The 16,048-nt window shown below is 36.5% G+C and overlaps 1 protein-coding gene across 4 annotated transcripts in view; it reads left to right on the top strand.

The window, feature by feature from the left end:
* LOC131079641 (transcription initiation factor TFIID subunit 2) overlaps positions 1 to 16,048 on the top strand; it is a 139,473-nt gene that overhangs the window by 26,914 nt on the left and 96,511 nt on the right. For all 4 annotated transcript variants that reach the window (XM_058017647.2, XM_058017645.2, XM_058017646.2 and 1 more), the window contains one exon: positions 13,585 to 13,653. In XM_058017647.2, coding sequence (XP_057873630.2) covers positions 13,585 to 13,653 — 69 coding nt within the window. The remainder of the gene's footprint in view (positions 1 to 13,584; positions 13,654 to 16,048) is intronic.

Below are 16,048 nucleotides of genomic sequence, written 5' to 3'. Positions count from 1 at the left end.
CAAATGGATCAGGTTATCAGAAAGTGCTGTATTACTTTCATCCTTTCTGTTGCATGGGTGGTACCACTATTGTTGAGAACATAGTAAACAAATGCAATGAAAGTATTAACATAAAATGTTGAAATTTAATTACCTCTGTTATCACTGATTAAAATTGGGTTTTTCTTTTCCCATGATTGGCTGTGGTATGCTGAAATTTTCGAGTAGGGTGTAATTCCAAGTGCTTCAGCTTTGTTCTAGACCTTAAGGGTTTAAGGGTTTTTAATTTTAGATCCTATCTTATTTGTTTTAAACCCTCTGGTTTCTAATCTGTCGTTACTTTATTCACTTAAGTAATGGGTCATGGGGTCGTAGGAGGTGTTCCCCCCTTGTTGTTTGCCTAGGCGGTTATGTTAATTAATTGAAAAATTTATGCCTCGTATATTTCTCTTCTAAAGTTTGTCGGGCCCAGTAACTAGTGCGCATCTCACGGGTGGATCCACGGCTCGCACTATTTCGCTAGGCGAAGTTGCGCGTAGTTTAAAACCAGCGAAGTTGCGAAAACCACATGGCATGCTACATAGATGGTCCAACTGGTTGTTGATAGCGAGTAAAATGGCGACACATGGCACGGGTCACAACAGTCAGAGGGTCAGGATTAAAAGCTGAAGGCGGGCCCCGGAGGTGAGTCAGGTCACAGATGGAGATGACCTGGCAGGTACAGCTGTTAACAATTTATTGAAGCCCCGTGGTTTCCTTCTGGCGAATGACAGAGTGACAAATCAGCGCCGCAGGTGACTGGATGCCAGGTGTTCGTGACAAGTCAGCGGGCCCACCATTCCTGAGAGCCTTTTCAAAGGATTAAATGCCGATCAACTTCAGAGATGATCCAACGGCCCGCGCTATTTCGCAAGGGTAAAGTGCTCACTCTTTATGCCCGCGAAATAGCGAGAATAAACGAGAACTGTCCACGTGTCATGATGATGACCTGGACTATAGGGCTGTTGAGACGAAAGTGGGGCCCCCGTGGTTTCCTTCTGGCGAATGACAGAGTGACAAATCAGCGCCGCAGGTGACTGGATGCCAGGTGTTCGTGACAAGTCAGCGGGCCCACCATTCCTGAGAGCCTTTTCAAAGGATTAAATGCCTATCAACTTCAGAGATGATCCAACGGCCCGCGCTATTTCGCAAGGGTAAAGTGCTCACTCTTTATACCCGCGAAATAGCGAGAATAAACGAGAACCGTCCACGTGTCATGATGACACGTGGTCTAAGAAAAAGTGTGGGCCCGCCAAGGTGGAAACGTCGGTATAAAAGGAAAGACACGCGGCCAGTATAAAGTGGAATGCGAAGGGAATTTCAAGGCCAATGATTCGACGCCACGTGGTATTATGCAACCAATAAAAAAGCGGGACCCAGGAAAAGGCCAAAGCCGTCAGTTAATCTAACGCTCGATCAAGTTTCTTTTGATCGAACGGTTGGCGCTATTTCGCAGGACTAAGTTGTCCGATAATTATGCTTCGCGAAGTTGCGAAAGAGCAAAATGGAACACTTGCAGGAATGTTATGACCCGTTGGAGCGAAAAATACGAATTCTCGTATGAATTCAATTTCGAAGGGACGGCCGGAGCATGCGGAATCAATGTTACAGTTAAGGCCCTGAGTACAAATATTTGATTTCCTAACTACCAAGTGAAGATATCTCTTAAAAGATTTTGCAGAAGAGCAAACGCAGAGTTATCTTCTTTAGATACAGAGCAAGTCGGTTCAGTTGCAGAGAAAATTCTTTCAAGCAAAGATCAGGTTCTCTCATATTTTTGTAGCAATTCTTGTGTGGTGTTCTAAGTAAGATAATTCTCTTGTTGCAGGATTGTTTAAGAGTGATATTCATTTTCTTGCATTTTCAAAATGGCTCCTAAAAGGGAATTTTTCCGGCAAGGTTAACTATTTAGAAAGAAGTGTATGTGATGACTTTTTAGAATAGTTAACATTATCAACCAATCAGGCATCAAAGGCCAAAGAGTTAGTGCCCAGGGCTCCCCGTTTGAAGATAGGAGAAGGATTGTACGACAAAGGTAATTCGCTGAGAGACCCACAGGTTGGACTGTCCGGGTTGGGGTTGTTCAAAGTTGGATTTGGGATGAGAAATTCTCCTGCTCCTCAAAACAGTATCTGGGAGCTGGATGTTGGGAAATTAGTAGTCCCAGGGGTATTCATGGATACAGACTTGCTAACCCAAATGGCATTAAATTATGATCCAGTCACAAGATGCATCCGGGATGTAAATGGGAAAACCCTTGTAGAAATTAATGCTGAAGAGTTTAGAACAGCATTTGGGCTTAATGAGTTCACAAACTTCTTAGAACCTATAAATTTCACATCATTAGCCCAAGTTTATGGTGCACAGAGGAGTCATCTCAGGAATGGGCCTCTCAAGGAACTTTTTGTGAAAATAGGAGGGTTAGCAGTTGTAGGACCTAACACGCAAGAGCCTTTCTCATTAAGTATGTTTACCTTGAGGGCTAAGGGAATGTACTGGGCACTTTGTCAAGTTCTAGGAGAAGATGCTGAAGCAAATATGCCGAATCATTACTTGCTAATGATTGTCCAGATTTTGAATCCTTCTCTTGCTATCACATTTGATTATGCCTCTTTCATTGCCGATGCTATCCATGGAGGGTTGATAGGAATAAAGAATGGAAAGGTGGATAGACCTTTTGGATGGTACTCACTCTTAATGCACCTTTTTCTCTTCAAAGGTGGTGATTATTTCGCCAGTGGACTAGACCTGGTTAAGGAGAAGGAAGGAGAAAAAATGCCAGTACAATTATGGAGTACTGTGTTGTCATGGGACAGAGAGGATGCTAGTTTCCTAAAGTTTGATAAATATTTTGCATCCAAAATAAGGACTCTCCTCTGCTCTGATAACCCAAGAGTCCCCAAGGTTCTTCTGGAATTCATAAGGCCAAAAGAATTTGCAGAGAACATCAAAATTGTTCATAACTGGGGTGACATCTATTTATATCCAGTCTCCATAGTTTTCAGAGTTTTTGGTTTCAGGGGTACTCCATTTTTGTTACCTTACCAGGTCCCTCTCAAAGTGGGAATAGCGGAGATCCTTAGGCAAATTGGTGACCTACAAGAGGCAGAGTTAACAGGTAGAGGTAAAGGGACTATTTTCCCTGCAGCTACCATAGCCCACCAATTCGTAATAACAAAGGGAGGCTGGAATTGCTTTGAGGATTTCCTCAAACCTGATCATTTATCCACTGCAGTGTCCAGGTGTGCTGATCCAGAGGACTTCTTCAACGGTGTGTTTAGGAAGAAGGTAGCATGCAGAGGTAGGCCTCACCAATTCCAATTTCCTGAAGACCTCATCAGGAATGAATTTGATCTAGATGAGCAGGAACTAAGGAAAGAAAAGTGGGTGGCTTATAAGAAAGCCTTGGATTTTGTGCATCAGTTTGATGCTAGCTATGACCCATTGTCTAGCTTCTTCCCATTAGAAGAAAAAATAAAATTTTTGATTGTTTGCTTTGAAGATGTGATGCAAACACTAAAGGAGAAAAGGGAAGCTGTGATTAAGAGCAACCCTGAAAAGGCTAGAGTGATCCTAAGCAGGTCAGCCTCTAGCAAAGCAATTCCTCCTGGTGATTACACATTGCATAAAAAATCAGGTTACAGTGTGCTAGTGCCTACAACAGGAGAGCCCTCTACATCCAAAGGAAAGAGGAAGATACAAGATGTCATTGACATCCAAGACAGCCCAAAGAGGCAAAGGGTGGGGAAGGAAGTGCAATCAGATACACCCTTGTATTCCCCATCCCAATCCCCTATCCATATAGGAGATGAACAAGCAGCGGCTGAACACCTCTTGCAGTTGGGAAGCTTAGGGGAAATTGCATACACCTATGATGAAGTGGAGGAAGGGATGCCAGAAGAGCCCATTGATGCTGAAATGGATATTACCTCCACTGAACTCAAAGGCCAAGAGTGGGATCCAGAGATAAAAAAGGCAAGTAGTGCCTTTTTAGCTGATGACAACTTTGTCACATCGGAAGCATTTATGCAATTCATTTGGAAACAACATATAGATAGATATAATGCTAGATGTGAGACAAGAAAGGCTGAGCAGCCCAATAAAGATCCAGCCTCAGTGGAGGAAGAAATAAAACAAGAGATGATGGAGGAATTCAAAACCATCACCCCTGAGCAGGGAAGGGATATGGTAGCACAAGCTGGAGTGCTAATCTTACCAGAGTGGGATATTGCAGATGCCCTGGTGTTAGATGCAGTAAGAAAAGAGACCAAACCCATGGAAGGAGTTACCTTCAATAAGGATAATGCTGCACTAGTTATGTGGTCTCTCAAGAGAAATGAGAGCAAGAAAGGCAAAGACACCTCAGGGTTAAGTTACCTTGGTGGAATGATGGTAAAAAGAGTACAGAGTACAAGGGTAGTAGAGGCTGCTAGCACTGTGCTAGAAACTGCAAAATTCAGTGTTGCAGTGGCTGAGAAGGAAGCCAAAGAAAAGGAGGCCCTCCAAATTAAGTTGGAAACAGTTTTGAAGGCCTATAACAGTGCCAAGGAGGAGGTGAGAGGTAAAGATAGCATTATTGCTAAATTGCAAAGCCAGTTGATGGGACATCACCAACAAGGTGAGTCTTCAACGCTGATGATTTCCTCTTCTCTTGCAAGACCTCTGCCTACTAGCCCTATCATTGAATTTCCACCATCTCCAGCACCCTCCAGCTCTCAAATGATTGAGATTACTCCTCAAGAACTAGAAAACTTGCAACAGGCTCAGGCCTTATATGCTGGGAAATATGAGGAAAAGGTAAGGGCCACAATCTCCAGTTTTGCAGATACGATAAATGCCTCATTGCTTTACAACAATGTGGGAAAAATTATGGAGATATGGAATGAGCTGAGGAGAGATAAGGCCATTTTGACACCCATTTTTGACAGATGGAGACCTAGGGAGCAAGATCTAGAGTTAATGTGTGTATCCTGTGATGAAGCAAGAGCTAATCCCGTTATCAAATCCACTTCTGATGTCGCTAAAGTCTTAATGCAATTGGCAACAGAGGTGGATAATGTGGATAGAAGGGTTAAATTGCTTAAGAAGGAATACATTGATCAAGTTTGTGAGTTGCTCCCAGGAGTTTTTGCTAATCCGGATCAGTTAAAAGACAAGCAGATATGGCTTAAGGAGATAGAAGCCAAATTGTCAGCAAGAGTCAAAGGAATCATTGATCTTGATGATACTTATTTCTTTGTCGTGACAATACAAGAGATAGAAAAAATTAAGTCACATTATGGTTTTCTTAATTCAGAAGTCAACAAATTGAGGAATTCTTGGAAAAGGTTGACTAAAAATAAAGATGATGTGATTAATTTTTCATGGCCGACAGAAGAAATATATAGTGAGTGGGCAACTAATATGCCACCCAGGATCCGGAACAGTTGGAGAGCGCCCCTGAAAAGATAGAAGAGGTTGCAACAGAATAACAGGTTGAAATAACTGCAGAGGCTGAAAAGTGCTTGTAACTGCTTTTGCGAAAAGCTTGTAACTTATTTATTTTGTAACAAACTCTCCTCAAAAGGTTCGAAGCTTTGTGCATCCATGTGATTATAAATGGATACCAGGACTAGAGGAAAAGGGATCACAAAATTTTGTAAGAAAACGCTGCAGAAATTTATCTGAGCTTTTCTAAGTTTAATGGAGAATCAGAATTTATTGTAATTTTTCTTGAACTGAATATCAATATACAGTCCATCGGTTTTGAGTAAAGCTTTGTGTTGTCTTCAAGTTCGTTCATAACTTTATTTACTGTTTTCATTCTGAATAATCCAGGGTTGTTCCGTTTGAATGGAATTGCAAAGCAATTTTAGTATAAGTGCTTGTTAGCTTTTCTCTTTAGGAGGGAAATTAAATACGCGAGATCACTCATACTAGTAATTTCTTTGGGAGGAACTTCGAATTCTGAGGACCATAGCTTAGTTTGGAATGCTTGAATTCTTGTATGTGTCAGGCATATATAAGGATTAATAGAAACCAAACCGATGGGTAATATAAAGATGTGTTGTTTAAGGAGTTTTATTTGAGTTTAGATGACTCTGTGACCTTGGATAAGGCACTGGTATTAATTGAAGTTGTTTATTGCATGCTTTGTTGATCGAAATGCTGAAATTAAGTACAATTTCCATCCTTTGTTTTCAGTTGATTTCAAGGTGAATAAATCCACTGGTTTTCTGGACTGGTTTGCTGTGGGTTTATGTTCGAAAGTGTGAATTTAATTCACAAAGGTATACCCACCTGGGCTCCGAGGAAGCCCGAAGTGTAGAAGGTCTATCCAAACCTTGTCATATGTTGCCTTGAGAATTTCCTTATCTTTGATATCTCTTCTGCACCAAGCTTTAAACCATATTAATTTGAGGATGTTAAAGGGAATCAGATTTTGAAGACAACAACCTGATTAGATTAACATGTGATTAACCATCAATTTAAAAATGTAACACAGAGAAACACTTATAACAGCATATTTAAATCAGCAATAATACGTCATATTGAACAAACATGGTTTTTTTTTTTCTGAGAAAAAACTCTACCAAAGAGTCATTGAGCTTGTATTAATCTCAACAAATAATGGAGGACAAGATGCTCTACTTTTAGCAATGTAACTCCCTCTATTGACCTTTCTTGATCATCATCATATTCAATACATTGCAACAATATTCCAAGTATCTTGGATAATAATAATAATTAAATATTGCCTTCCAAATCATCATGAGTGTCCATGTATTCCATTCCAAGATGTTAGAGACAACAACATTATACATAGGATTGCAAGTGAATATCACTAAATCCTTAAATTTTCCCGCTTGTTATTTACATTGCAATGACAATAGGCAACATAAATTGAATTAGGTGTGAGAAGAACGCCCATAGCCTCCTTGCACCGACAACTTATTTTTGCATTGGTTTTGTAAGAGAATTTGAAACATGATCCAAGTGTCCACCTTTTGTATCATGACTTTACCATGCTCAACCATCTCATGACAGAGTGATTTTGAACATCTGTATGCTTAGTTGAGTGTGGTATAAGGGATTCTTTCCTAAACAAATAGCACTTTGATTGTTACAACTTACCTTGTCGTAGAACTTTCACTTTAATTTTTACAGTTGACCCCTCACCCTATTGCAATCAAAACCAATATGAACACAACCTCTATAATCAAACTACTTCCTTACAGATATGTGTAGTGGCCATATAGTTTGTGTTTATCGTTTTGCCACTAAGGCATCCAATTGATAGAATCTCGAAAGAAAGTGAACACATAACTGATCATGGACCTCCTTCTGTCCAAATCACTGGCCCAATTTGAATCAACATAGTTTTGTATATCCAACATCTTACCCATGTCATTAGTGCCGTGATATATAAACAATTATCAGAAGTTCTTACGTAAATATTTGAACACCCTCTTAACATAATTCCAATTTCTCTAGCAAGGTTAGATGTAAACTTGCTAAGAATTCCCATGAATTGCACAATGTCTTGTCTGGTAAATACCATTGCATACATCAGGAAACATTATATGAATCTTCAATATCATTATCTAACTTGGGACTGGTCTGGAAGTAAGTACCAACAGTCAATGAAATATTCATTGGCGTACTGTTTATTAGAGTATTTTTAGTTCGTCTATTAATGGTCATTTAGGGGTTTTTATTTATTAGTTTATTTTAGGCTTCTATTTTTAGAAGACGTAGTTCTATTTCTGCTTCAGTTTGAAGCTCTTGTAATTGCCTTTATATACCGCTTGTAATTCATTCAATAAAGTGGACAATTAATTTTTCATGGTATCAAGTAGGTGACGAACGTTTAAAATTTTTCATGCCCTAGCTACCTGGAAAATATTCCAGAATTTTTTTTCTAGTGAAATCTGCAATTCTGGAAATCGTTTTTTTCTGCTGGCGAACAGATTGGATTTTTCGTGGGAAATCATGGGTGGACATCTGTAAAATTGCAAGGGTTTCTGTTTTATCATTTGGGCAGATTTTTTTCTAAGAAAAATCGCAACTTTAAAAATTTCAACCCTTCTACTTTTCTGGCCGCTTTTTTTTGGGTGGCAATAATTTTCCCTGCACCCATGATTTTTCTCTGTTTTCTGGGCAGCACTGATTTTTGGTTTATTTATTAGTCTATTTTAGGCTTCTATTTTTGCTTCAGTTTGAAGCTCTTGTAATTGCCTTTGTATATGTTTGTAATTCATTCAATAAAGTGGACAATTAATTTTTCACAGTCCTGCATAACAAATCACTTCAAAGTTCAAACTGGTCACCACATCGTACATGCTAGTATTAAGTTTGTTTTCTGTGAAATCTATCTTTATTGATTTTTACCTCTATATATTTGGCAACCTATAAATCCTTCTTATAATGCACCAAAAAGTTGCTTTTTGAGTTCCCTAGTCAAACTGTTGTTTTGAAAACAAATATAATTGATTGTCAACCATTTTTAATCAAACACAATGATTGGTCTTTGTCATTACAAAGTCAAGTTAAATTGTGAAAGCATTGAACTTTTGATACTCTTATCTGAGGTGATTTCGTCAAATAATACAAATATCATCTCAACCTATAAAGCAGATCTTTTCCTTTCAGCACAAAACTGTTTAAGACTATTTCATAAAAATCCCTTCTTCAAGATTTGCATGGAAAAAAAGAATTTAACATCTATTTACTCCACTTCTAAATTATAAGCAACGATGGTAGAAATAACAAGATAATAGAAGTAATCTTTGTCATTAAATAAGATATTTTACTTAAATCAATTCCCTTTCTCAAGGCGTACCCTTTTTCTTTCAATTTTGTCATACATTGTTCTAACTTATAGCTTACATTTTTCTCTAATTTTATCTTAAACACTTATTTGTATCTGATGGGATTTGTTCCCTTGGTTAAACTCACTAAATCCTAGGTGTCATAGTTTTCCAAAGCCATCATCTCTTTTTGCATGGCATCTTGCAAATATGAACTCTTCCAAAGAGAGAGCTTCCTTCGTAGATTTAGGTGTCACTGGTACATGAGAAAGCAAAGATATAATGGAAGTTTGGTGGGTTATACCTGCAACAGTTGGATTCTGTTGCGTTGTGGATCTCCTCAAGGGTGGGGTAAGAAATTTTTAACATTCTCCAACATGCTCTACCTATTTAGATTTCTCTCTTGAATATTTTTTGCATCTCCATCCTTAAACACATCATGTTGATCTTCTACACGTGCATCTTCTTATTCAATATTTGCCTCAAAATGTACCGACTATTCAAGATATGTGCAATAACATTGAATTCCCTTGAAGCCACATCCTCAGATATGCCATATTTAAGGTTAGAGGATTCCAAAGTCTATAACTCTTAACATTTTCACTATATCTAATGAAAATACATCTTTGTGCTTTAAAATTCAATTTAAATTGTTTTTCTTAGGCATGTGAACATAAGTCTTACAACCAAAAACTCTTGACATGAAACATAGTGTTTCTTACTTTTGCACATCTCATATGGTGTCTAGTTAACTGGAATCAAACAAGGAGCTTTGTTTACCAAGTAGCATATTGTACTCACATTCTCAGCTCAAAAACATTGATCCAAGTCATCTAACTATGTACCACTGTGCATACTTCTAGCACTGTCCATCAATGTTTGGTTAATTTATTGTACAACCTTGTTTTGCTGCGGCATGTGTGGGGCATTTTTCTGTTGCACAATGTTTGTATGTCTATAAAAATCTTAAAAATTACCTAGAGCAATATACTACTTCATTATTTAACACCACCCAAGACATTAGTCTTCCTATCTGTCTTTTTTGCAACAAGCGCTTTCAAATCTTTAAACATAGAACAGTCATCAATATTTCAAACATACCAATGAGGTTTGCCAATAGATTGAACATGCATACAACCAAAAACATTTGAATTATTAACATGTAAACACCTATTAGTTCTAATACTTTTGAAGGAAAGTTGATTATATTCTGTATACCAAATGCAGAATGCTCACAAAATTCAAAATCAATGTAACCTAAAAATCCTTCCACTTTATTTTTCTTAGTTAGTAACTTTCTTACATATTTTTATTAATCATGGTTGAAAGTCTATTTTCAGCAATATGGCGATTCTTTGGTGCCACAATGTACATGAATTTTCAAGATTTTCAGTTACATTGACAAAGTTGCAATATGAGAATACCTTCAACTCAATATTGGTTCTCCATCAGGTGCCCTTAGCTAGCACTGTATTTCTTGTAGCCTAAGTCACCGCGTTCGAATTCAAATTCGAGTTTGGCGACCATAAAATTCGGATGAAATTCGGCATAGGTAAAAAATTCGGAAAAAATATTCTGCATTAAATTCGCCTTATATAATTTAATTTTTTAAATATAAGTAATATATCTACTAAATTATCAAAATAATTTAAGATTGCAAAATAGATTTGAAAGCATTATAAACAGATTAAGAATAAATTAAATATACTTAATATTAAATTTTTAATATAAATTAAAATTATAAAACAATAAATAAATCTAAAACTATTTAATATTAATAACTAAAAGTACATTGAAATAACATTAATCTTAAAAATAAATTAAATGTACTAAATATTAAATTTTTAATGTAAATTTAATATAAATTAAAATTATAAAACAATAAATAAATCTAAATCCATTTAGCATTAATAACTAAAACTGGAAGTATATTAAATAACATTAATAGTAACGAAAGTAATGAAAAAAGAAAACAAAATAAACAAAATAAAAATCGTAAAAGAAAAACCACTTTAATATTATTCTTAATATCGTCAGCATGTAATAAAGTTTTTTTGGAGTTCTCTTATCTCTACCTAATACGGAAGGAAAAAATTGATGTCGGGTGCAATGCGGGCGCGAGGAAAAGTGGGAGCTGGCTTCAGACGGCACAGGAATAGCTGTTCAGGAATAGCAACTGCTGGGCACAACATTAATGGTGGACCTGGCACGAAACCCTTCATTTCGCCCTACGAATTTCAGGCGAATTTTTTCGAATTTTATTATTTTTTGACAGATTTGCCAAATTCCGAACTTGAAGCAGGAAATTCGGCGAATGCGGTGACTAAGCTTGTAGCCAACTGGCAACCATTCTAGTCGAATCAACATGCACACCAACATCTTTTATGTTAGAAATTGAAATTAGATTCTTTTCAAGCTCTAGTATGTGCAACAAATTCTCATGAGTTTTAATTTCTGTCATTGAAAAATAGTTGTATCTTTTCTTGGCAAACAATCTTGAGAGTTTTGTTGTTGCCAAGAAACACCTCATCACCATTGCCTACTCTGTTATGAGAAAAGTAGCTCTTAAGAGGAATCCTGTTGTATGATACTCATGAATCAATTAGCCATGTGTCATCACTAGCCATGTTAGTAGAAATAAACAATGTATCAATTTCATCATCATTATTAAAGGATTTGCAGTAGAGTAATGATTTAAGTTCTTGTTTTTTGCATTCTTTTTTCACATGCCCTCGTATTTCCAATATTTCACTCCCCTGTTTTTAGGGGTTTTGGACTTTCCTTTCATTTGAATCTATCCTTAGATTTCTGCTGTTTCTGTTTTGTACTACCTCTTTGTTAAGGCTTGTCTTTAACATGAAGTGCATCCTTGGAACCACTGTTGGCAGGTTTGCTCCTCATTTTCTTCAATGAACAAATCAGCAACAAGAGTGTCCATCGTAGGCTTTGTGGTGCCACCATTGATAGCAACAATTTAGTTTTTCCATGATCAAACAAAGAACACAGTAACAAAATGCATTTATCTTTATCATCAAACTTTACATCAATACTCCCTAGCCAACTTAAAATAAGTTTAAAAGCATTAATATGCTCAACAATTGAATCTCCTCATATTATTTTCAATGAATATAATTTACTTTCAAATTTTTCTATTTACCAGTCATTGTTTGACGTGTTTCATCTATTCTCTTGCATAAGTTTAATGTGGTAGTTTCTTTTAAAACATTTAAGAGAATTGAGTGAGAGAGACCACATTATGGTTTCCTAAAGCTTTGAGTGTTGTCAAGATTTTTCTTCTTTGTCACAACTCTGTACTGATCCATTTCCTCCAAGAGTTCTTTCATTTTAATTTTTTACAACTTAACCAAAGTCATTGAATTTTCCAAACTTTGAATATGATGTGTTTAGTCATGGCTCAAAGCCTCAAACCACACAGGGATTTACAAAACCACTAGATAAAATTCTTCTATAGCAACTAGAAAAAACCCTCAATGCTCTAAGAAATGTGTCCCTCTCTTTAATCAAATCGTGGCTTTGATACCAAATGTCGAGAACATGGTAAACATATATAGTGAAAGCATAAACATAAGTTGTTCAAACCTGACTAACTGATTAGATTAACACATGATTAACCATTAAATGTAACATGGAGAAACACATTTAGAAGCAAATTAAAATCAACAATAACATTTAATATTGTGTATATCGAGAGACTCCTTTAGGAAAAAACCACCAAGAAATAGACGTTAAGCTAGTATTAATCTCAACAGAATAAGTGCATCAATACAAATTCCACTTAACTCTTTAGTTTGAAAAACAGAATAGTACTTCATCTGCATGATATTATGAAAACCTCTATCTTATCTCTCCAATTTATAGAGTGATGGGAAACATGAAACCACAAGTGGTTTTAGAAATTATTGGCCACCAAAAGCACGTTCCACAATCAGAAACAAATGCTGTGTTATTCAACTGACCAACCACTCAAGTTAGATATCAATATTAGAGTCTCTTTGGCCAATAATTCCTGTTAGTCACACTTCCCCTGTTTGGCAGTCCTTGATGACCATGACAACTAATGAGGGCCCACCAATTATGACAAGGTGCTCCATTCTGGCTAATGTAACTTCTTGCTTCCCAAGGAGAGAGAGAGAGAGGCATTCAAGAATAATGACTATAACTCCCATTGTTGACCTTTCTCCATACCTCTTTATTTAGTGTCATTACAATAATATCCCAAGTATCCCAGAGGATTATAATAATTAAATAATGCTTAGGAAATCCCTATGGGCATCTATATACTCTATTCCAAGATGTTTTAGAGACAACAATGTTATACATAGGATTGCAAGTGAATATCTCACTAAATCGTCACAACCATTTCCTCCATTTTCATGGTAACTGCTTGTTTGATCCTTTTGTGCAATTGTCTTGGGGCTCCTTATTCTTGCTTTCCTTATATTTTGTTTCGAGTCTTAATTATTACAGCACAAGTAATCATTTTGCATAAATAAATATTTGAATTTGTTATCTGAGGGTATTACACAGTTAAAAACAGGTATCCATAAACCTGTGGAGAGTGATTGAATAATCTATCCTAGAGCTTTTTTACTTTGTTCTTCTCTAAAAGTAAATGTTAAAGTAATTAAGTAATTTGTTGAATTGCTGAACATATTCTTGTTTAATTTACATTCAGAACTAAGTAAAGGTTTTAATTTTGTAATCATAACAAGGAACAATTAATATCATTATAATTCTTGCAATATTTGAATTTCAGATTTTGCAGAGAATCATTCATAAAGCACAGGACATAACTCATACCTCAAGGACACTTGGTACAAAAGAGGTATGTTCCGATCTTGACATTTTATGTTAACTTATACTAATTCATGTATTCTGCTTTTATATTATGCTAATTGTGAGTATATTTATATGTTTGAGAGATGCCTTCTTCATGGAATTCATTTGTTAGCAGTCACCTCCAGTTGAAAATAATTTGGTAATGTGCTTTACATTACTCTTAGATAGCTTATAGGTGGTCTTACGTGCTTTACATTACTCTTAGATAGCTAATAGGTGGTCTTACGTGCTTTTGATGATTGTTAATTAAATCCAAGGCTAATTAAAGAAATGCATCCAAACAGCAATCAATTAACTTAGATTAACTAGCTGGGACAGATAATTGAAAATATTGAAATTAACTGCTCAATTAAATGCAGGAGAATAAATGTATTTATTACAAGAAAACATAGCTATAGTTTTTTGTTGCAGAAGTCTCTGTGTAGGTGTCAGAAATGCATTCTCTAATGCTATAGAATTTGTGGACTGTTCTATGACTTGTAAAGTTAACTGTAGTCTGTTTGGGTTCAGGTCTGACTGTGCAGATATCTAAACCTATGCATGGACCTTTGCTTGTCTCAATTTGTGATGTTTGTTTGTTGTTTGGACATGTGGTTTTCACAAACAGCTGTAGGTTATGTGCTAAATTTTTAGGGTCATGTTTTTTCTCCGCAGAGCCCTACTGGACTGACTTTATGGCTCTTAGTGAAAAAAATCGAGGATAAGGGCCAAACATACAGCAGACCTAGGATGATGTCATAAACAGATAAATGCAAGTAGACTAAGTTGGTTCACAATGATTTGTAAGGGAGTGAATCATGGACTCATCGTATGAAAGATGAATTTTAAATTTTGGGGATTTGATCCAGTGTGGTGAATAATGTATCTAGGGATTCAGAGTGCAAATCTGGGGATCAATGACAAAGGTTATTTGGTAGTGGGATGCCAGAGCCATTTTCACACACAATTATGCCACTTGTAAGTTGATTATTGCATTTACGTCTCTAGAGGTGGGCCCATAGATAAGGGAAAAGGGCTTTTATGCATTTTCACCATTATAATCATAAATTTCCTTACAAGTCAGTTTTCCTCGAATGCTTATTTATTTATGCACTTGCAGCATTTTGCTGAGAACATAGGATTCATTTTGTTTTTTAAATTAGCCAGGGATAGTGACCTATCTTCACCAAAATTGTTTGAGTCTTTTATAGTAGTTACCCTTTTCCATCTTACTTGCGAATGTGTGATTAACTGACAAAAAGCATCAGTATCTTTTGACTGAAAAGATGTTGTATGGTTTTGAGCAGAAACTTAATGTTTAATGTTTGAATGCATCAGTGATAAAAACATCCTGAATGAAAACATTCATTTTATGAATGAGTTTTAATCATTTCAATGCTCTAGTGAAATCTAGTTACATGCGAAATGTGCACAGCAGAAAGTTTAGATTACAATCAAAACAGTAAACAGAACATATCTTAAGGAATTTGACTGTCCTCAACAAATTGTGAGACATTCATGTCCACCTTTTTAGTCTTTTTGCCTTCTGTATGCATTCTTCTTTTATATAGCCCCTCTGTGTGTGTGTGTGTGTCTGTCTGTCTTGCCCCTGACTTCTCTCTCTCTCTCTTACACACACACTTTCTCTCTCTGTGTGTCTGTCTTGCCCCTGACTTTTTCATGATTAGTGATTTGTAATAACCCTTCTCATGAGCTCGAATGATCCTCTTGGCATTCATTACATCCAAAATATGCTCATAGGGGTGAAACACCCGGACTTCAGAGGTCATTATCCCAGTACTATTCTGAGTAAAAGCATGTTAAACCATGGAGTTTCTTCCAGAAGTATGCCTGCATAGCTTGCTACCCCATTTGACTAAAGCTTTTTCTCACAGGTTTGTTCCATACGAACCATCCGTTGTGGTGCATGTTAAACCCTGAAGTTTCCCCAGAATTATGCCATCATTCCATGCTACCTTTTTGACTAAAGCTTCTGCTCACAGATATATTCCATATGAACCATCCGTTTTGGTGCTGATTAGCTTATTTTTATTGATGCATTTTCTGGGAGTTGACCACATGTCAAATGATTTAATGTTATAGAATGATTCATCTTGACCAGTGTTTCACAGGTATCATCTCTCATGAATTTGAATGGTTCACTCAGCTTCAAAAAAATTTGAAGTCTGCAATGCGGGTCTGGGTATTCTAGTCGTGCTTAACATTAAAAAGGAATGATGAAAAGTTGAAAGCACATTTTAAAACAAAGATAAACAAAGTTAAACTTCTTTTAACGTTGCATGTTCATCTGAATAGTACTAATGCACTGATTGCTATTTTGATGGTTTTGATGGAGAGCAATATGACAGTTTGTTCAAATGGTTCTTGAATTCGGCCATGTG

The sequence above is a fragment of the Cryptomeria japonica genome, chromosome 10 (genome assembly GCF_030272615.1).
Source record: "Cryptomeria japonica chromosome 10, Sugi_1.0, whole genome shotgun sequence".
Lineage (NCBI taxonomy): Eukaryota > Viridiplantae > Streptophyta > Pinopsida > Cupressales > Cupressaceae > Cryptomeria > Cryptomeria japonica.
Note: the sequence above shows the minus strand (reverse complement) of the source record. Positions and strands in the feature narration are given on the sequence as shown.